The sequence below is a fragment of the Antrostomus carolinensis genome, unplaced genomic scaffold (genome assembly GCF_000700745.2).
Source record: "Antrostomus carolinensis isolate BGI_N321 unplaced genomic scaffold, ASM70074v2 scaffold6229, whole genome shotgun sequence".
Lineage (NCBI taxonomy): Eukaryota > Metazoa > Chordata > Aves > Caprimulgiformes > Caprimulgidae > Antrostomus > Antrostomus carolinensis.
The window spans coordinates 5,338-27,285 of NW_010336305.1; the positions used below are offsets into that span (position 1 = coordinate 5,338).

The 21,948-nt window shown below is 38.2% G+C and overlaps 2 protein-coding genes across 3 annotated transcripts; both read right to left on the reverse strand.

Moving 5' to 3' along the window:
* Positions 1-359: 359 nt before the first annotated feature.
* LOC104530252 (transthyretin) lies at positions 360-6,855 on the reverse strand. 2 transcript variants are annotated; one of them, XM_010174783.1, is made up of 4 exons: positions 6,752-6,855; positions 4,880-5,010; positions 2,152-2,287; positions 360-519 (listed from the first exon to the last, which is right to left on the reverse strand). In XM_010174783.1, exons 1-4 carry the CDS (start codon positions 6,818-6,820, stop codon positions 412-414), a joined length of 444 nt encoding a protein of 147 aa, XP_010173085.1. In that variant the 5' UTR covers positions 6,821-6,855; the 3' UTR covers positions 360-411. The 2 variants fall into 2 exon arrangements, with proteins under 2 accessions (XP_010173085.1, XP_028942515.1); XM_029086682.1 differs by having other exon boundaries at positions 412-519; positions 6,746-6,820.
* A 1,952-nt stretch (positions 6,856-8,807) lies between these two features.
* Positions 8,808-16,713, reverse strand: LOC104530253 (transthyretin). Its single transcript, XM_010174784.1, has 4 exons — positions 16,534-16,713; positions 15,642-15,781; positions 10,905-11,040; positions 8,808-9,096 (listed from the first exon to the last, which is right to left on the reverse strand). Exons 1-4 carry the CDS (start codon positions 16,600-16,602, stop codon positions 8,989-8,991), a joined length of 453 nt encoding a protein of 150 aa, XP_010173086.1. The 5' UTR covers positions 16,603-16,713; the 3' UTR covers positions 8,808-8,988.
* Between the last annotated feature and the right edge of the window lie 5,235 nt (positions 16,714-21,948).

Consider the following 21,948-nt stretch of genomic DNA (forward strand, 5'->3'; position numbering starts at 1 on the left):
CACCTTTCAGATGTGTTTGGTTCATTTCCTTTGCAAGAAGTAATGTTTAACTTCATGGAAGACTGGTTTATTCTCAGAATCCCAGTAATGGAGTTTCAATGCATTTTTTCCAAGTTTAATGTGTTGAGTTTTTTTGTTTTTTGTTTTTTTTTTTCCAAGCCCTAAACTTTTATTCAGAAGATCAATACTTACAGAATACAGAAATACAGAATGCTTTTATTCAGAAGAGTATTTGAAAACCAAGTCAATGCATACTCTTCCTGAAGCTAACAAAGGGAATAAACAACTTGCCTGTTACTGTTAGTAATTTACTATGAAATCTAAAGCTGTTGTTAGAGTCAGAAACTAAGTTCTTATCATTTATGGAAATTTTCGTTTACATATATAAATTTTCATGCTTGATATCAGCTTCTATTCTACTGGTTCACTAACTACTGCTGTAGTTGAGTAAGAGAAGGGACTGAGGAGAAGATTAATGGAGTAGTGTCGATAACCAGCATCATTAGCGGCAAACACCACCTGAAAAAAGTAAAAACAAATACAAGACAAATGAGAAGTGATCTCTAGATATGAGTCTAGAAGGAACCATTGTGATGATTTTATCATTTTATCTAACCTCCCACAAAACTTTGGAAATATCTTGTAGTGATTTGATCACTGTGACTGCCTGCCACACACAAGTTTTCCACTGGTTAAATATCCTTTGTTAAAAGCATACATGTCACTTAGGTATTGTATTTGAAGTATTTGAATATTTTTGTTGCTCTTATGAAGTCCTGAACTTTGAGGAACAGAATTAAACATAGTGCTATGTTAACTGTCATCAGGCCGAAATATGAAGCAATTAGTTTCTTTAATCCTACTTACATCTCTACTAGATAGAGAAGGACTGCATTTGTGCTTTGGCCATAACATAATAATAACCTTACGGTTGATTAATTTACAACAGCCTTTTTAACATCCCCCCCATCAACTTATGTCCAGTCCTTTGATTTCTCCCTCTACATAGTAGATTATTTTGTGTTGTGAGACAATGTGTGTCAACTTTTAAAATAGACACAGCTTAATAACATTCTGTGATGCATAGCTTGTGGTCCTTTCAACATTAGTAAGAGATGCATATGAAACAACCAGTGAACTCAGCAAAACATGATCCCTACTGAGGCTTATTTTTAAGAAAAGAGCCTCTCACACTCTGGATCAAATTTATTTCTAGTTTGGAATATGTACTTAAACATTATCTTGATGTGTAATCAATTTACTTGCATGTTGTCAGTCTTTCATCTTGCATCTTTTATTTCAGTTATCATAGAAGGCAAGGCTATCCAGCATTAACCTGCATTACTGAGTAACAATGCAATCTCTCCTCCCTTTCAGGGAGGCAGGAACAAAATTTAACCCAGGTATTTGCCACTTTTTTCCAAGGAGATGAGGAATGGCTGTTTGAGCAGCAGTTGAAAACTGTACAACTGATGGTGCTCACTGATCTGTCACAGTCCAGCAGACAACTAATACAGGACTGTCATATGAAAGGGCTAATGCTGTGGAGGGGAAGGGGACAGCCCCCAAGGTGTCCCAAACCCTGCAACTGGCCTCAGTTGGTACCTGGTTTGGACCACCTTAATCTAACTAGTTTATCTGTCCCATGCAAACTAAAAAGGCCTGTTACTTTTTTTTTTCTTTTTTTTTTTTTTTTTTTAATGGTACAAACTGAGGATCCAAGTATACAAAACGCAGTTCATACTTCCATTATCTTTAAAAGTCTAAATTATGAACTCTCTCTGCAGCTGTACAAATGGTGGATCCAAAAGGCAGAAAATTCCTTTTGCCAGGAGTCTTAACAGAGTACTCCACCTGTTCTCAGGTGTCTAGTAACAGTCACAAAGAATCACAGGCTTGAGGTAGAAGGACGGAAAACCTCTTTGTGAATAACGCGTCTAAGAGCTTACTGAGACTTATGGGGAAGCTAGTAACTAGGTTCTCTCATGAGTATGTTGTTATAAAGTTTCGAGACTGTGGATTTAAAGTGTTAGTGCAAAAATATTTTAAAGTGAAACAAAAGTTCAACACGTGCAATTAGTAATTGAAGCCTAGATGTATAAAGTATCTTTATTCTTTGCAACTAAGGTACAGAAGAAAATGAATACTCACATCAGCATGGTGATGGAAGGGATTCAAGCCCAGTTTCTTCCAGTAAGAGGTTGTGTCAAGCTCAATCTTGTATATCCCTGCTACAAATTGTTCCTTAGTTGTGAGCTCATGGAGCTCTCCGTTGTCACTGGTTTGTCTGTGTGATGGCAGAAGAATGCGCTTTTATGTTTTGGTTAAAAGCCCAAGAAAAATGCAGTTCTTGGCGACTGAACTTGAGCAATGTTGTGTATCTTAAGTAATATGGTGAATACTTCAATTGATCTGTAATGGCTTACGTCCATCTGTATTGTGGATGCTTCAGAGCTTATCTTGGCATTTGCTACTTCCATGATTGCCACAGCAGATGACTGCCTGCCATGTGACTGCTCTGCATAGTTTGGGAGTGAGCCAAAAGCAGGCATTATTGTTCACAGACTCTTGGCAGAGTCTTGGAGTTAATTAAATGAACCCACTCAGAGGAGAAACTTCACCACTGCTGTAAGCAGTGTGTAAGCTCTACGATGTACTTACCGTGCAAGTAAGTAGGGTCAACCCTCTTGATTTTTCTATAGTTTTCATACTTACTTAAATGCGTTGAGTTGTTTTATCAGTATGAATATTTTTTACAGTTGGCTATCTGAAATTTGAGATCTGCTATTTGAAATAACTGTGAGTCAGCCAACAGTGCAGGCTTATGGAATTCCCTGTTGTCTGTATTGACCAATTGGTTTTCCATCCTCAACAAACAAATGGTTTTGTTTGATTTGAAGATGTTATCAGTGCTATCCAAGGCCATAGTACTGGCTTGAAACTGTAGACCTTTGAACACCAACCAATTTGGGGATCCAGAACCAATACTGAATGCTGTCTCTCAAGCATGTCTCTTGGTTGAAACCTGTTTTTGTGAAAAAAGTTATATAATACTAGGGTTTTTATTAAGTAGGTTATCCACAAATAACAGTGCTGCTAGTGCCCGATTTTAGTAGTCACAAATTACTGGTTTTTGTTCTGACAGAGAAAATCTTTTCCTGAACATATTTTACTTAAATTACATGCAGAGAAAAATGAAGAATTTAATGTTTTTATGTCATTGTCCAGTGCATTACTTAGGATTTGCACTTTAATATATCTTCTAACTGTGAAGTCATAGAACATTATTTGTATCTTGCAAGATGCTGTATTCAGTTATCAGATTTTTTTTAATCCATTTGAATGTCTCTGTTTTTTCTTTGTTGTAGATTGATTGTTAGATAACTGTTCATTTCTCTAATGATCTTGCTCAGCTAAAACCAAACATATCTTTAACTGAGAACGGTTGTTTAAAAATCTTTTGCTACCCTTTATTTGTTTACAAATTAACAAGGCTGGAGAGGTTGATTTAGTATTATCATGACTTTTGCATACCTAATCTTAAGGTTACTTTGTTCTTTATTTCAAATATTAAGTATGTTTTTAAGGCTTCAGTCAACATCCAGCTGTTCAGCCGGTATCTTTATATAAAACCCCTAAGCTCAGATTTTAAGTTAAGCAAACTGAACACCCTCTTAATGGAAAATTTCATGCCTTTCCAGTGACAGAACATGTGTGAAACTGTCTTCTCACTTGAGGGGTGGGAGTCAATTTAAGTAGGGCAATGTGAATAGATTGTTCTTCCCCACCTTGTACAAGTATGTGTGGCCTTCACTGTAGCTATCTTTTTCAAGGACACATACGAGAGCACTCTTGCTTCTGCCAGCCACCTGCTCTATGACACCAAAGAGTCACTTAAATGCAGTTTCTCGTGGTCTTTCTAGAAATGTGTCGGAGTCTGGGATCCAACTGTTGAAATTCCTGCACTATGTCAGCTTTAGCCCTTAAGAGCCCCATCTCTTTTTTATTTTAGGTAGAATGGACCGTTAACAGACCTGGAAAGGTCTCGTGCAACTGTCTTGAGGAGATAAGTGTAGAAGTGGAATGTTGCTTGTTGAATAAAGAATGTTCATTCTATGTACCCCCTAAGAATTTTTTCAATTTAATTTCAGATAATACTTTAAAGTGTTAATATATTCTAAATTTGAGGGCAATTTCAAAAAAAGTCTACATTTGAAATTCTACAATTACATTTTTTTAAAAGGCATGGCAACGTTTAAATATCTGGGAGATTATTTTTATTTTAGGTGTAATTGCTTCTCTGTGGGGGAGGAGGTGAGAAAGCTTTATCCCCAAATTTTCTCCTTTTGACTGATACGTTTTTCTTGAAGCAAAGGTGGCTATCACATATGATATGGTATATATTCAAAACAGTTCTATGTTTTCTTTTTAAAGCTGTGTTGTGGTATGAAATGAAAATCCATTTAGAAAGAAGGAAAGTAGCCAATAAATTAAGGATTCTCACTAAGAGTCTTTGTTTCAAACAAACTAAAAGTGTCTGCCTGATTCTTCTGGTAACAATGCAGTAGTTCATTGCTGGGTACTAAAAAGTAATGTAATCCTTTATAATGAAATTGAAGAGAAGCGATGATTGAATTAAAGGATAGTTTAAAATACTTTCTTGTTCTCACAGTAATTATAAAGCATTATAAAACCATTTTAGTAGTTGAAACTGTAGTACAGTTAAAAGAGTCTGCAGCAAATTAATTCAATAGTATGTTATCTTTCCTCTGAGTAAAAAAGCCATATTACGTTAGGGAATGTGAAACTGGTTTTTCAGCTGTTTGGCCTCTTCCTATTGCCTGTGCCTTCTTTCACTTCTTATTTTGGTATGACTTACTTTGAATTTAACAGTTCCCAAGATCCATCTGCAGCTTCTTTATATAACTTGACTGGAACATTTGGCGCTGGACTTCCTCGAACTGAATCCAGAATTTTTATAGAAAGAGGATTCTTGAAGTCAGCAGCGTCCTTCAGATAGGAAGAGAGAGTTTTTATGTTGTAAGAAAGGTAAGTGATGGTACATAATAGAGCAGTAAGGAATACTGTTCTTTATATCTACAGAATATACCGTAGTTTCCTCAATGTCACTGTGTACTGCAGCAATGTAGCCTGAAGCTTTCTGGAGGCTGGATACAGTGAAACCAGGGAGGCTGTCAGGAGTGTAGCCACACACACTGGGGAGACACTGCTGCTGTATGTGAGAACACATTTCTGTTTTCTCTTTGGCATGGCTTAGCTACACATCATCTCCAGCATGAAGAACTAAATTGTGACCTCAACAGGAAATAATTAAATCATTAAAGGTAGTAAGAATGTTTAAAAATCTGACAACTCTTCCTCTGTATCTTGGAGTGCAATTCAAGCACAGCTTTCTGGATTTGAGAACCTCTGATGTCTTGTTGCCATAGAGTTACCTTAATTCTGCTGTACCCTGGTTAAGCACCACATACAGACTCTCTCCTAGTACCATGTGGGATCAGAGTTGTCAGCCCCTGGCAGCTGTGCAGGGATGGGAGAGGAAAACCTTCCTTCGAAGATGGGATGGCTGTAGTTTCACTCCCAACATGTTCATCACAAGCAATGGTTATGCTCTGATGGTTTTTTTACGTATTCAAAGGTAGAGTTGAATCAGGGCTTTCACCTTCCATTACCTAAGTCTAGATGAAAAGTGAGAAAATAGAGCTTTGTGGAACTCAAAATAGCAATCATTGATCTCCATTTAATCATTGCAAAATGAATCGTGAAGTAGATGGTGAAAACTAGAAGCCCACTGTTACATTCCTTCTTACAGTCCGTGACGTACTGAACATTCCATCAGCTGGGAACCCTGCCCTATATCAGACCAATGTATCAGCACGGATCTGTACTACCCGTATGCCCTGACTCCTCAGGCTCCCTTTCTGGAATTCAGAGACTCCTCAACTGTTTATTTTGAGGCATTGTCAAGGGGGCTCTAATGCCACCACCTATTTTCCTGGCTTTCACACCCTGGGAGCTCAATGAAAGTCTGATTCCTCACAAAGGTTGGTCAGGTATTCATTTTCCCAAAGATCAGAGCTTGAGAGGAGGAATGAGTAGAGGGGGAGAGAGCAAGACAAGTCTTTTCTAGAAGAGTTTCAGGCTGAAGCATCTTGTCTTTAGCTTGCTTTGCTGGGATATGAGCCCTCTGGAAGTGGGATCCTGGCTTTGGCTCTGTTCTTTGCTTGCATCAATGAGTGTCGTGATACCTTCTTGCTTGCGTGAGAAAGCTGTAGTGGGTGGAGCAGTAAGGGAGAGGACTAGAGAAGGTATTTCTCCAGCATGGATCTCAGAACAGGAGACTTAAATCCCTCATGAGAGGAGCTTGTTCCTTGTGTTATAAGGGCTATTAGCTACTTTTCAACCAGCCCAAGGCTTTTGTGTAGTAAATATGATATTTTTTTCCTTTCTTGTCTTGCATTGCATTTCACGTAATCGCCGAGTCTAATGACAAGTGCTGCTTCTCTAACCATAAAGCCCTCTCAGTAATCACCAGAGAAAGAAGGACCAGAAAAAGAGCGGTAGGAGAGAACTATAGTCAATACATACCATAAAATTAAAATAATTGCAATAAAATGGAATATTCTATTTTTCACTTGCAGTATTTAAAGTATTAAAAAGAAAGAAAGAAAGAAAGACAAAAAACCTGGGACTGCATTAGTATGAAGGACCTCAATCCTGAGACACTTACCGGTGGTGCAGCTTCGGAGAAAAATGCCAGGCCAGCTAAGAAAACAAGAAATACAGAATGAAAAGCCATTTTGCCTAACTCTAGGAAGTCTCAGTGTCACCAAGGAGGAACTGGTGGGATCTGTGATTTTTATATCAAGGCCTCTAAACTGAGGCTACTTATCAGAAAACCCATATGACTTTCAACATGCTGATTCATACTATTTACTTAGTAAACAATGAGAAAATAAGTAACCCATACAAACATGAACCTTGTCTGCAAAAGTAAGTATATTCTATCATTGCCTGTGGAAATATTGTGAATATTTCCTGGCTTAACTACAGTGATGTATTTTCTTTGAACCAATATCTAGTCTGTTTTATTTTTTCTCTTTTTGTTGAGGAATAATGCTGTATAGATTTCATATAGTTGAGAGAAATAAAAATTTCTTGACAATTTCAGTTTCAGTGAGAATTTCTCTGGGGTTATGGCTTGGCACAATTGACTCACCCATATTTATCTATTAAGAGATTTTTCTCTGGTGGCCTTCTGCCCACCTCTCATAAAAGGTAAGTGGATAATGTGTGTTCTATCTAGTTATCTTATACATTCTCCTGTAGGAAAAATAAGTTATTTTTGTTTTCCAGCATGATAACTAGATACCTATATACTCATTTCTGAAGCACAGTTAAACAATGTTTTAAGTCCTATCACTTTACTTGTCCCTTCGATTCAGTGTAAGTTCAGAACTTTCCCTATAAAACTGCAAGTTAGCTCCCACCAGAAGCATCTGCTTAATTTTAGGGAAATGTTCCTTCTTGAAATTAAACTTGTCTTTCTGGTCTTTGGTTAGACATATGTGCATACACTCTCTTTCTAGGTTTATCCTGTCATCAGATGGATGACTACGTGCGGAGTAGTTTGATGTTTTGGGGTGGGTTTTGTTTGCTTGTTTTTTGTTTGTTTGTTTTAATGACTACACCTGTATGAACATCTTATGTCTTATTTTGAGGGCTGCATAGCCCACTGCAAATCAAACCTACTGGTTTTCAAGCTCCGGCAATAGCAGGATCCCATTAAATCTGCATATTTTAAGATGGGTGCTGTTTTTAATCTATTTGCACTGCTTACAAGACTTGTGTAACAATGGTAGTGTCCAGAAATCAGGGAAAAAAGTAATCAAATAGTGAAACATTGAAGGCAAGCTTTTGAAACTTGTGAATTCATTTGGTATGCAGTCATCCCAGCAGGCTCTGGGTGCCAAGGTCTGTGGCAGATGAGTGCTGATGGTTTCTGAATGGCATTCCTCTGCTTCAGGATATTTTAAATACCAATCAGGCCATCAGTCTACAGAAATGACTGCTGAAGCCCTCAAAGTCTTTGGTCAGTTTACCACATTATTTGAATCACAGTCACTTTACAGCTTACCTTTTCCTGTTTCTAAAAATATGAAGAGAATATTAAGATGATGCTTGTATTCTAGGACTTTAAATTTTTAATGATGGATATTTGACTTTATTAGAGTTTTAATTGGAATCCATCTAAATACAGTACCCAACTGGGTTAGAGATCAGTGTTCTTAAAAATGGTGCTAATTGAAATTGCTTCACAACCTCCTAGATTGACTGAACAGCAAACTTTCCTCCTGAAATGACAAGGTGTTGAGGTTTACCTGAGGTTTTAAGTAAAGGTACACTGATTTTAACTCTTTTCAGCTCTCTGTATATATATATATTTCTTTCTGCATTGTTTATTCTGCTAGATATTCAGCTGTTCTCCTATTTGCCCTGTGACCCAGTTGATAGTGGGACTGTCTCTTTTTGTGTAAACTATGAGTAGCATGAATTACTTTCTTATATTGAGTACATGTGTTTGATCATTTGTTTTAAGGTAGCACAACTCTATAACTTTCTCGTTTTGAGCCAGTGCATTTGGTGAGACTTCCTTAAGGTAGCAGAGAAAGATAACAGAACCAAATCAAGTGCCATGCTATGCGTGTTTTCCAGATATCCTTTGCTCTTGAACACAAATCATGACACCTTGGAACACAATAAAACTTCACCAATAGAATAAAAACTGTTTTAAAGAAGTAATGTTTTATTGATTTGTCTGAAGTTTGCCAGGTTACAAAATGGAAAAAAAAACCAAAACAAACCCTAATGTAGCAAAAAGTTATGCATTAGCAGTAGGAAACCTTCCTCCTAAAAGCCTATGATAGTTCTAGCGGAGGAGGGTGTTTGTGTAACAACAGTACATGTTTATTCCTGGGGATCACTGACAACAGCAGTGGTTGAATAAGAGAAAGGACTGAGGAGAGCGGCAATGGTATAGTGGCGGTGACCGGAATCATTAGCACTGAACACCACCTGGAAAAGAGAAAACTTGTGATCACGATGAACAGTGTATGTTCAAAACCACAGTATTAAGAATGAGGAAGCACACTCTTACTTCCTCTGCAGAATACTTTCCCAGTTCTGTCTAGTCAATAATTTTACCCTTCTGAAAGGTAATGTTCCCCGTTACTTTGTGATGCTTGCTGGAGACTGAGAAATTTGTGAGATTTGGACTGAGGTCCCCAAAGAGCCCTGACTGTGGTGAAGCTAGGGCTACACCTGAGTCAGGCAAACTAGTTTGTGTTGTGGAATGGGAAGATGAGGGGGGAGGTATCTCAAATGACCAATAAGAAAGACAGAGGTGATTTCCCATCTAATGAACTTAAATACAATCACTGTGTAAGGTGTCCAAGCAAGGTAGGCAGTTGGAGCCCTAACCTGCTTTCTGTGCTTCAGTTCTTCAGCCCTGTTTTTAACACAGCTGCTGATGGGTCAGTTCTTGCATTAGGAACTGAGTGACTAGACTTGCCAGAACAGAGACCCTTGTCCTAAAATAATTCAAATTTGCTGCTGTCCAAATCAGTCCCTGGAACTTTGGACTCCCAGTTCTAAGGAAAGTGTCGTCACCTGGGTTAAGCTTACACTTTCTTTGGCTCTCTTTAGCCTAATATTTGATCTATTTTCTGAACCTTTATGTACTGTCTCCAAGAGGACTAGAGAGTTCCCTCCTACATCAGAGTTTTGCCAAAGTCTAAGCTGCAGGGTCATAGACTTCAGTTACCTTGTACACAGAGAGTCATTGAACTCTGCCCACTTCCCAGGCTAACTGGTTGACTTTTAAGCTATTATGTCAAAGGAAAACTTATTCAGCAGCCTAGCTGGAACAGTCTCAACCAGGTGCTTTTAAGTACCTTCTGAGGGGAAGCCCTTCCATAGGCCCCAGCAACTTTCAGATGTTCAAATGGTTAGGGAGTATTTTTGAGGTTTGTTCATTTGGCCTAAATGACCCAAGCCACACCTGAGACTTTGATGGACCTGGGCCTCAGTTATTTCTTTTAGTCTGTCACAGAGCTTCATAAACTTGTGATTTAGAATGCTGTACAACACAACCTGTAGCTATTCCAGACCACTTAATTTGGGGAAACTTAAAATTTACTGTCAGATTAAGACTGAAGAATTTAAACAAATTTTTTGGTGATGCTAAGTAAATGTAATAGAATAGAGCACACAATAAATCAGTGTAGGGTTGAAAGTAAAGGAAGGCAGAAGGCATGATTATATTGCTGGCCTGCTTATGAAATTTGAGTATTGATGAAACAGCCAACTTTTCCTTTCCCACTATGGTTATGTCTGTATATTTTTATGTCTTTTTTCTATTGCATATTTCAGTTTTTTCCTGTAATTACAGGTCATACTAGTACTCAGGGATTTTCAGGTGACTGGTAGGAGGGAAATATCTTTGATTAAAGAATAGCTTATTTTCTATAAAATTAGGGTTTCCAAATCCCTATATTCCTTCAGCAACAATAAAAGCAGTCCTTTTTTTTTTCTTGTTTGTTTTTTAAACACTGTGTACTTTTGAATAATGTAGCTCTTTTTGAACAAAGGTCTCTACTGGTCTGAATGGATGAATGGGCTTTGGAAGAGCTGTGTCAGTATTTGCAGGGAAGTTGGCTGTTTCCTTTGGCTTAGCCAGCTGTGTACTGCCTTTATTTGCCTCATGTTATGTTATATTCATTTCACTGAATGATGCTGCTCTTTCAGTATTAAAGGACTCTATTCTTTCCAGCTGATGCCACTACACTGTATATAGGTTATTAGGTATATTTGCAAATACTTACATCAGCATATTCATGGAATGGAGAAAGGCCAAGTCCCTTCCAGTAAGAGCTGGTGTCAAACTCAACCCTATATATTCCTTCTACAAACTGTTCTTCTGTTGTGAGCTCATGGATCTCCCCATACTCTGTAGTTTTCCTGTAATGGTAAAATATCTACATAAATATTTTACAGTGTCATTTAGATGCTAAACAGAAACAGTTGATGTGAAATATTAAGTAGCAAAGGTGCTGCACAGCCAAATTCTACATTGAATGGTTTCTAATAATCTGAAATAATTCCCTCCCCCTATATAGTGTATGTTTCCATATTGCAGAGCCGATCCTTACCACCAACTCGTCCATGTACATCACAAATCAAAGCTAGCTGGCTTTTTTGGTCATTTCTGTTGCTACGGCAGGGATTATAGTTAAGGCCCCTCTTTTAATATCATGTTTAACTTGTACAAAGTGGCCTCTGGAACCAAATGTTAGTGGCTTAGGAAAAGGATTGTCATGATGAAAGGCAAGATGCCAAATCTCAAATTATAATTAAAGAGAGAAGAGAGATTTTAGTGGAAAATTATTTTGTTCTCTAGTTATTAGCACTGAGGCCATAGGTTTTACCCCTATACACTGATGCAGTTTTATGTGACCCTAAGTGGTAGTGTCTTGGAAAAGCAATTTAGCATCACAGGATTTTATTAATTGGAATTACAATACTTTGGTCAAAGAGCAGGGACCTCTTCCACTGGGTGCCATATAAATGAGCAAAAGGAATTCCCAGCTCTGAGAAATTATGTACTCAGCTTGTAACAAAAAACTATGGGTGAATGAAGTGCAGAAGCAAGAAAGAAATATAGCTGGTATTGCACCCTATCTGTTTGAAAAGGAGCAAGCTTTGTATGACAGCTGTTTAAATATTTACATACTTAACTCCTAAAGCTCATTTATCTCTTTTCCCTCATTTTATTTCTGATTTTTTTAACCTTTTTTTTTTTTCTTCTGCAGAAAATAATTATTTATAGCCCTTCATAACCACATGACGTAGGTGAAGGAAAAATGAAGAAAGCCTTGACTTGAAAAACTAGTGTAACTTTCCTGTTGTATGGCAAGAAGTAGCTGTCTAGGCAGAAAACAGGAAAGCTTGAGGAGGAAGATAGAGGAGAAAGCAGTGACATGCTGCTTGTCAGAGACAGAATCAGTTGTGTTGTTGCAGTTTCCCAGCCACTGCCTCCTCCTTCATCTTATTTATCATCTTTGGATAATGGTGGTGAACGAAAAAAGTTTGAATGACAGAGCTTTTACTTAAATTACAAAGTAACAGAATTGAAAATCCCACGCTGATTTTCAGGTTTTCTTATATCTCAAGTTTAGCACTTTGAAAACTCACAAAAGTCTCACTGGTCCAATACATGTGGAATCAACTGTATCCAGGGTATACCAAACCTGCAGAGAATCTAAGCCCTATTTGAAACATGTCTCACAGGCAATCTGTGTAGTGTACACATCTGTTTTCTTTTGGTTTAGTTAGTTCTTCCTGGTTTAACCTATATTGCCTTAGTAAAAAGCAGTAGGTAAAAGAAGGAAGAATTCATTGGTGAGTGTCCTTGAAACCGTGAAACAGAATTGCTGAGATCCTGCAGAAGTGTTCAGAGTACAAGTTAGCAATTCACGTAGATCTGCTTACAAATTGGATAGTCTAGACACAAACCAATTAAAAGAAAAAATGGTGTCTGCCTCAAAATCTTTGTGCAGGTAAACAAATAAGTTTTAGTTTGAGAAACGTGTGGATGCAGCCTGAATGGTGCCTTCCCTAATGGATGCTGACCCAGAGTTGCAGATGTTAACCATCTGCAGCTGTTAACAGTTAACAGTTGGGAAACTGGAAACGAGTTCACTTGAAGACTCACCCACAACCAGGAGTTAATGGCACTTTCTTAAGATTAGTTATTAAGTGGTAGTCATCCAGTGCAAGTGGTCTCACAAGCAAACCCTTCAGCATTACTGTTGCATTCACAGCCAACAGGACAGTGTGCGATTCAGAGCCTGGATGGGATTAGGAGGAGGCAGAGGATGCCTGGCATTCAGCGCTGGGAGCAAAATGCTACAAGTGATTCCTTCTGAACAGCACTTGTATGTCTGTCTGAGTGGGGGAATACAGTACGGTTGCTTATTCTTAATAGGATGTGGACTGCTAGCATCTGCTGTGAGATGGACAGTTAAGTTAGAAAAGCTGCCCTTTTCCAGCAAAAAATTTGCAAACCACTGTTAAAGTTACTATGGCTCCAGGCTAGACTGCAATACTGATCCTCTTTTCCACTGTCTGGACCTTAGTTGTATATTGTGACCAGATTAAATCTACAGTGTCAGTGCAATTATGTTTATGAACTCTTGGGACACATACTACACTGAGATAAACTCTGCCCTCAGGTGCACGCTGCTGAGAAAATACCTCAGGAACATGTATTATTATTTTGGAGGGTTTTTTTTAAAAAAAGGAGAGTGGGGAAACCACTTCAAATATGCTGCTGTCTTTTTTTTTTATGATTTACAACCTAGGTCACATGAGAACTACGTTTGGTGAATGAAACTCTTGAACAACGTGATGAGACCTAGATTTTCAAAAGCTGGTCATGGGAGGAGCTAATAAAGAACTCGAGTCGCATGCTTCCCAGGTCTCTGTGCCCTAAAGCCTTCTTCAGAGTGTATCTCAGCTCCAGTTAACTCTTCTTGTATATTTTTCACTAGACTAATTTTGAAACAAGCCTCTTAATATGACCTGTTGCTATGCTAACTTCCTCCCTGCCTTTTAAACACTATTCCTGCAAATTCAGTAGTTGCTAGGTACATTTGCTTAATTCCCTAAAATGTGTTACTAAAGTAGTAACAAACAAACAAAAAGGTACCAAACAGGTATAGATGTTTATACAAAACATAACTTTTCCATATGCATCTGCTAGGTACTGTAACTTAAAAATATTATTAATCTGATAGGAATAGTTGCAGATTGTGTTCCTTGATTGAATTCAGATTTTTGTCTGGTTTAACACAGAGAAACTCTGGTTTTCCCAAATGAAAAAAACCCAAACATTCAACCACATGTGGAAAACAAGTGTCATCAGCTAAAGTCAATGGTATTGCTGAAAGCATCTTTTGTTAAGATGCAAGTCAGGGGAAAGGTCAAAATCTTTACTTGCAATAAGAATGATGGTTTAATGTTCCTCCACTGCCTTCCGTCAGCAAAATGTTCCTCACTTGCCTAAGGTGAATCTTTGCAATTAATATTTAAGAAGTGGTGATTTGATTTCCTTGGGGGTGTACTGACCTGAAGTGTCAACAGAGCTTGGCTAAGAACAACTGTGGGATTTGTCTCCTTGGGCTTGTTGAGAGTAGCATTGCAAACTGAACAAGAAAACACTGTTATCCCCCAAAAGTGAGGACATTTAACACTGATGTTACACTTATCCTTCTGTAAATTCTATTTTATATTACATAATCAAGAGCACTTGATAAAATATTTGAAATAATCTGGGTTTCCTAATAATGGCAGAAATACTAAGGACATTATCCTTATCTCTGCTTCCCTTGAAAACAACATGTCCCCATTTTTTAATGGGGTTTCTCTGTTTGTTAAAGTATATAAATCCAGTCCGTGTAATTTGTTTTGAGATTCCACTCCCAAATGCTAAGTGGTAGGTGTTCCTCCTTTAGTCTCTTTTTCCTTTTTCAATGGGGAAAAGTATTTTATGTTTTGAGTTTTATTAAAAAAACCCCAAACCCTTCAGATGGAGAGAAAGGTATCTCTCTCCTTGTAGTCTTCTCTGTTTCTTTCTGCAGCTTTTATGTAAATCATGCTATAAAAATCCTAGTAAAAGTTTGTTGCTCTGGTGGCTCCTATCCATGCTTGTCTTTGTCATTCTGTGCTTGAATATCTTGCTGTTACTAGAGATTTCTCTTGACTTATTTAAAAATCTGATTCAGTGTGTTGTTACAGTGAAACTCAAATGCCTGAATACCTTACCTATTTGAATTTTAGTAAACTGTATTCCTGTTACATGTAATTTTCCCACAGACTGAAGATAATAATATTGCTGCTTGCACCTCAGTGATGGTCTGAGGATGCTTTGTAAGTATTAAGCTGTCATTCTAGCAACAGCCATGCAAATGCGTAGAAGTGACCACAAACAAAAGCTGAGATCATGCTTCTGTGTTGTGTTACAATGGGACTCTCTAAAACTTTCTGGTTAAGGAGTTTCTTCCAACCAGCACATTAGTTACACAGGAGAAGACAACTAAAGTGCTTATTATTTGCATGTGTACAGACAAAGCTTACAGAGAGGAGTTTGTATATGACTGCTGCAAATAAAACTCTATATGTCATCCATTATATATGAAGATAGGTTAGTCTGGATGACCTACAAAAATCTGGTAAATAGGCTTTTAATTTTTTTTTCTTTTTATAGAAAGGAAAGATAGTACTGAAACTAGGAGAAAAATTAATTAGTAAACCTATTCCCTTACAAAGATAGGATGAGCATCTCAACGTATTTTTGCAATTAGCATGTATTTCAGTCACGGACGAGTTTCACTTGAATGTGATGGATTTTAGACCAGGATTCATGTGCTGTTAACCTTGATAGTGTGACACATGCTAGGAAACATACTGCTTTTTTGATCAGAGCTCTGTTCCCTTTATTTGTCAATTGTTTGCCCGAGGAACCTTGAAAATGGCTCCGTAAGACCACACAACTTACTTACCCAGTAGCAAAGTCCTGCCAGCTTCCATCTGCAGCCTTTTTAAAGACTTTAACAGCTACGTTTGCTGCAGGACTTCCTCTGACTGCATCCAGCACTTTCACCATGAGAGGGCATTTGGAATCAACAGAGCCATGGGAGACCTTGGGGAAAGCATGAGAGGTTGTATAGGAGCTGTTCACCAGCCCTGCAAAAACCTTCTTTCAAAGAGAAATGGATTCTTATTGCAGAATTAATGCTGACTTAAAAGCAAGTTCTTTGCCAAACAGTATTCAAAGCTAGTTCACAAACATCTATTTCTTAGAGTGTCTTACAGTTTTATACTGATAACTTTATTACACACACAAACAGGTTGCTTGAGAAATGTTTAGAGTTGCCTATGGCCCTAGGAAATGTTATAAAGTATACCTTTTTCATGAGGTCACAAATAAGAAAATAGTAAATTGTTATAAGTTCAGGCAGAGTATGTTAGCCTAGGAAACCAACAAAGAAATACCTATGACATCCCTAAGGCTGAAAGAATATTTGTTTCTTAAGCTTCATTATACTATAAGGAAATCTAATCATACTTTAAATTTTTTTTTGTTTGGTGAAGAAGGTAAAGCTACCTCTATATTGAAGATATGGGATGTGAGTCACAAACTGACAGAAATAAAAGGTCACACCTAGATTGCTAACCCTTTCATAATATCCTAAAATAGATGGATAAATGGCAAAAAAAAAAAAAAAAGTTGTTTTAAAAATTCTGAAGTAGCTGCTTAAAAAATGGTAGTAAAATAACACTCCAGCAAAGCCTAATGGTTACAGAATTTAATGGATGAGAAGGATGCTAGTCATCCAGAAAATCTAGATTATCAGTCTTGTGATGATTGAGTTTGAATAAAAAGAGACTCACCAGTGGTGCGGCTTCAGAGAAAAATACCAGTCCAGCTAAGAACACAAAGAGCACGGAGTGAAAGGCCATTCTCTTTGCTGTTAGTGAGCCTTGGTACCAGCAGCTAGGAGCTCAGGGGATTTGGGATTTTATAGCCAATCCGACAACAAAACAGGCTGCTTATTGGGTGCCCATATGACTCCAAATCTGCTGATTCTGATTATTTGCTTAGTAAACAGTCCAATCCTACAGTTAGTCCATGAATAGCACTGCCATTGCTGTCAATGGAAGGACTGCAGGATCACTAGAGCAAAGAGAATAAGTAACGGACACAAACATGACCCTTGCCTGGGGAGATTAGACTCGTAGAAAGACCTCCACAAAATAATGCAAATGACCTTTGTTTGCCCAGAAATCCAACCAGTTCTAGGAGATGTTCTTTACCCTGCCCTCAGGTTGTGCACCATAATACCTCAATGCTTTCTTTGCATCTGCTCCATGTTTCTTTTCAATGTATTCAGCGCTTTCTGAAGACCAGTTCCCATTTATAGACGCAGGCTCAGTGTATGGGTGATGGAGTTTGTTCATTGTCTGTCTCAAGCCATATTAATTGTTCATGCTGGGAGACAGATTCCCAAGTAGTTCCCCTGCTTGTTGAAAAGGAGCAATGTTTCTTTTTGAAACCTAGTTTAGATAGGATCTGACTCTCACCAGAAGTTCTTAAGGATTCATCTTGCCTAATCTTCAGGTAGACATTGAGGTTTCCTCTTAGTCACTGGGAAGAGGTCTGGAGAGATCTGTCCCCTTGGGAAGATAAAGGTCTCAGAAAAGTGAAATGCTCCAGGTACTTCAGAAGGAGCCAAGGCAACTAGCATAGACTGGTAGCTTATATTAACATCTAGTTTTAGTTGTCAAATTCTTATTATGCTGGAAATGTTATTCTTATGCTCTGAAATGTACATTTAGGTAAGAGGTTTTTCAGGGGTGAACTCAGACCTAACCAAAGTTAGGAGAAGACATCAACTGTGGGAGTAAGCATGGTGCATGGTGTAGCTGGGTTTCTCCAGCTGCATCACATAAAAATTGTTCATACTGTGCGCTGTGCTAGCTGAGAGATGAAGAAGCAGCCCTGTTTGGCATTTCCTTCTCCCCATGTCCTAAACAGCCCCGAGTCTACACTTCTGTTTTCAGGAGCTGGCACACTTAGTTTGTACCGATTTCACACTATTTAACAAAAAGCAATTTTACCTCTTAGCTTGAATAGGATTATGATGAAGGTCTTTTAGAGAGAAGTCATGGATGGTGTTCTCCAGTAGCTTTCATGCCTTCAGGCTGCTTTATGCAGTTGTTCTCTTTAAGCAAAGTTGTTTTTTGAAAAAAATCTATATTACAGTAATCTCCTGAACTGGGATCAAAGTGCCCTTTGTACTTACAGCAAAGCAAGCTGATACGTAGGTAGCATTCTGCATTCGCTTTGCATGCACATAAAAGTTAATGCAAGGTGCTCAGCAGTAGCAAATCACACTGCAATCTAGTGCTTGTGTTTTGTATTCAGATCTTGGAAAGGTAAATACTACTCTTAGATTTGTGTATCGACACTTTGCTTCATTATTTTGCTCTCAGTGTTTGTAAATATTTCTCTGAAGCCGTAAAGCTTTGCATGTCAGGAAGAGAAATTATGTGTGTTCTGGTGCAAGTAGACTGTCCTGTCATTTGCTATCAGCTGTTCTGCAAGGAAATAATGCCAAGGAACTAATGATATTGGCACCTGCCTGCATGTGAAATTGCTCTCCTATGGGAGAATGACTTCAAAAAATAATTATTTTTCCGAGGTTTTCCTTCAAGATAGCATTTTCTGAAAAATCAGGTCTACAGGGATAGTACATTTCAGCTGCCCATATTATCCATTTTACTTCCTCTTTTATAACATGGACCTTTTGGCAGCATAGTGAATACGGAGTGTGGGAAATTCTAACCTCAAATATTCTTTTTTTTCTTGACCTCCATTTGGTATTTTTTTTCAACTCTTGCCATCCCATACATAGCCTAGATATCAGTCCTTTGACTGTTAGCAGGGGCACCATTCTGAAGGGAAATTAGACTGTGTGTTTGTGTATCCTCCACTCACACATTTTGCAGATAACGAGATTATTTCTGTAAGTTCTAAGATACAAGGGAACTCAGTGAGAAAGTAAAAAAAAAAAAGGTCTTTATTATTTCTCTGATCTGGAAGGCTATGGACCATCTAGAAGGTATACAGAATTCTATTAAAAACCCATGTGAACCTAATTTAAAATTACTGCAGCCTAGTGAAACCAATACTAGGTAGACCTTCCTCTTTCCATTGTCAGCCTCAACCTGTTAGCACAATATGCTAATGCTTTCTGTAAAGTATATGGGAGGGCTCAGGAATTTGGAATAGCTGGCTCAGAAGGATGATTCTCTGTTGGTGGAGAATCAAAACGTGATTGTGGGAGGGAAAAGGAGAAAGGGAATGGCTAGCTGCTGAGCATCCAACAAGTGTTGATTGACTGTGGTCTGTCTATTGTTGTTAAACCTTTTCTGTGCAATGGGAGTCTGACGCTTATAAAATGAGTAACTTATCCCAGATTAAAAAAATTTGGGAATGTGCAATGACAAGGGGCTGAGCACTGAGAAGTAAGTGTGGCTTTGAAACTCTAAGCCTTCTGAAGGAGTAGGGGAGCTGCCAGAGACTTTCCTCAGTACAAGAAAGACATGGATCTGTTGGAATGAGTCACAACATGAGGGCCACGAAAGTAACCAGAAAAGCTGAGAGAGTTGGGATTGTTCAGTCTGGAGAAGACAAGGCTCCCGGGAGACCTTATTGCGGCCTTTCAGTACTTAAAGGAGGCCTATAAGAAAAACGGGTATAGACTTTTTAGTGGGGGCTGCAGTGATAGGAGAGGGGGTAATGGTTTTAAACTAAAAGAGAGTAGATTTAGGCTAGATATAAGGAAGAAAGTTTTTACAATGCAGGTGGTGAAACACTGGAACAGGTTTCCCAGAAAGGTGGTAGATGGGTGGACTAGATGACCTTGAAAGGTCCCTTCCAACCCAAACCATTCAATGATTCTGTAACTGCTATCAGGATACATGCTACAAGGAAAGTGGTGCAGACCCTTAGCACAGAGCAGTAGCTTAAAAGCCCTACTGTAAGCAAAGAGTAAAGAGAGTCACTGAAAACTCCTCAGAAAGAGATATTTAGGAATCCTGATGCAGAAGAAAAGAGGGTTACATAGCTAATACAGAGATGATAGCATAAGGCTATCTGGGGGCTAGGGGACACAGAAAACCCAGAAGAAGGGGTGATCACCCAGCATACAGGCTGATTTAGGGGGCCAGAGAAGGGAACGTCAAAGAGTCCCTGGTGTGCACAGCAACCTCAGCGTTATGGAAGCCAAGAAGTATGAGACCTCCAGTCATGGAAAAATTTAGATAATACTCAAATATGTAAATGCCTTAAGGCTTATCTGAATTCCAAATCAGTTGTAGTTCATCTGTGAAGAATTAGAATTAATGCCTATTTTTAATGAAAGCATGTTCCCTGCTTGGAAGCATTACAGTGTTCAGGTCAAGAACAAACATGTCCTGCTAATACCCTTGTTTATGTCAAGGATTTTTCCAATTGCACTACAGTATTTTTCTTTCTCTTCCATGTAGTCTCACACACTTATGCTTGTTTTACATAGATAAGCTCCTTATTCTCTGCTCCATTCCTTTCTGTTCAATTTTATTTAGAAAGCCAACTGCTTCTACATGACAAAATGCTCAAACAGGCTGGAATATCTGACTTTGACCGTAAAAACCTGTAAGCTGCTTCTGTGACATTGGAGTGAAAGGGGCTGATAGATGGTAAACCATTCAGTAATCTGGATAGATTTCCCTCATGCTTTCCAAAGAATTAATGAATTCCTGGGCTATGAAAAAAATCCTTTCTATAGTATAGAGACCTGAATGTGACACCTTCTTTCACTTTTCTGGAGTAACATTCCAGAGAGACTTACAGGAAAAGACCTGAGGTTTATCTCTTGAAGAAGTTTGCCTGAATTTTCTGAACTAAAGTGAAGAACTCTGTGAGTTTTACTCCAAGTGTCTGCCACTGAGTTGCTGTGGCAGAGCTCTGGCACGTCAGCAAGTGCTCAATGCAGTAACTGCTGAAGCCAGGGAGAGATTTTCTGTTGATTTCACTATTTGATAATTATGTAATGTTTTCCCTCTCTACAAAGCCAGGGATAATACTTTTCTAATTAAAAAATATGCTCAGGGAGGTTCATGTTTGAGCTTGAATTTCAATTTGTAAAGAATTGCATTAAAAAATAGTGGCATTTCAGGTGTGTGTGGTATGTGTGTGTGTTTGTAAGCCTGCTGCCCATTTTGATTTTCTATGAAGAGTATGCCTGTGTTTAGAGTTTTAATGATCATTCTCAGATTTCTTTGGTCATAGGACTAACACTGGCTATTTTAATGGGAAGTAAGGAAACACTACTGATCTTAAACAGAAAAATAAGAATAATCATTCTCTTGTATCTTATATCAAATCCAGTTAATTTGAAAATGAGGAAGTGTAAACTGTTAACAAACAAACAAGAAGACAGATGGGTTGGGTTGGGCTTCAGGTATAAAAATTACACTTTTTTAATCATTTCAAGGTTATGTCCAAGGAGCTTCCTGGGACATAGCCCAGAGTCCAAAAAAAGAAACTTCTAGATAGATGGTTGTTCCTTTAGGGCATTTGTAATGTATGAATTCACCTGGCACCTGCTCATCTCGGCAGGCTTTTGCTCTGAAGTGTTTAAATTCCAAGGTCACTGAGCACTGATCACTATGACGTACTACTTCACTAGCTACCCCTATAGTCCCTTTGATCCCTCTAAACCAAACTTCTGTTCTTCAACTTTAATATGTATTCATGTCTACATGCTAATCCACCAGTCTAGACAAGTGATTGCAAAAAAACCCCCCCAAAAACCCCAAAACACCCAAATCAATTTATACACAAAGCTAAATGAATAACCTTGTGCCAGCTCTGATGCCTTAATCATTCTTATTGCTGAAAGATGCTTGGAACTTGTCATGAGGTCAATGTTTTTAAAGGTCAATTTCTTTGTTAGCAAAATTATTAGATAGTTTAGGTTATAAAATTATTTTTTGTCCCCTGCTTACAGTAAGAGGTACACAGTAAATCTACAACATGATGCAAATGTTTCTGATAGCAAAAAACATTCAGAGGGGCCACTATTTTCATGGAGTCTTGGCTAGGCTCTTTTGGGAGCGTATGACATTTTTTGAGGGACTCTTCATAAATTCTCAATTTATTCTCAGTGGACTGCAGATGGTCTGAATCTTGGGATTGTCCTGCGCAGGGACAGGAGTTGGACTTGCTAATCCTTGTGGGTCCTTTCCAACTCACAGCAT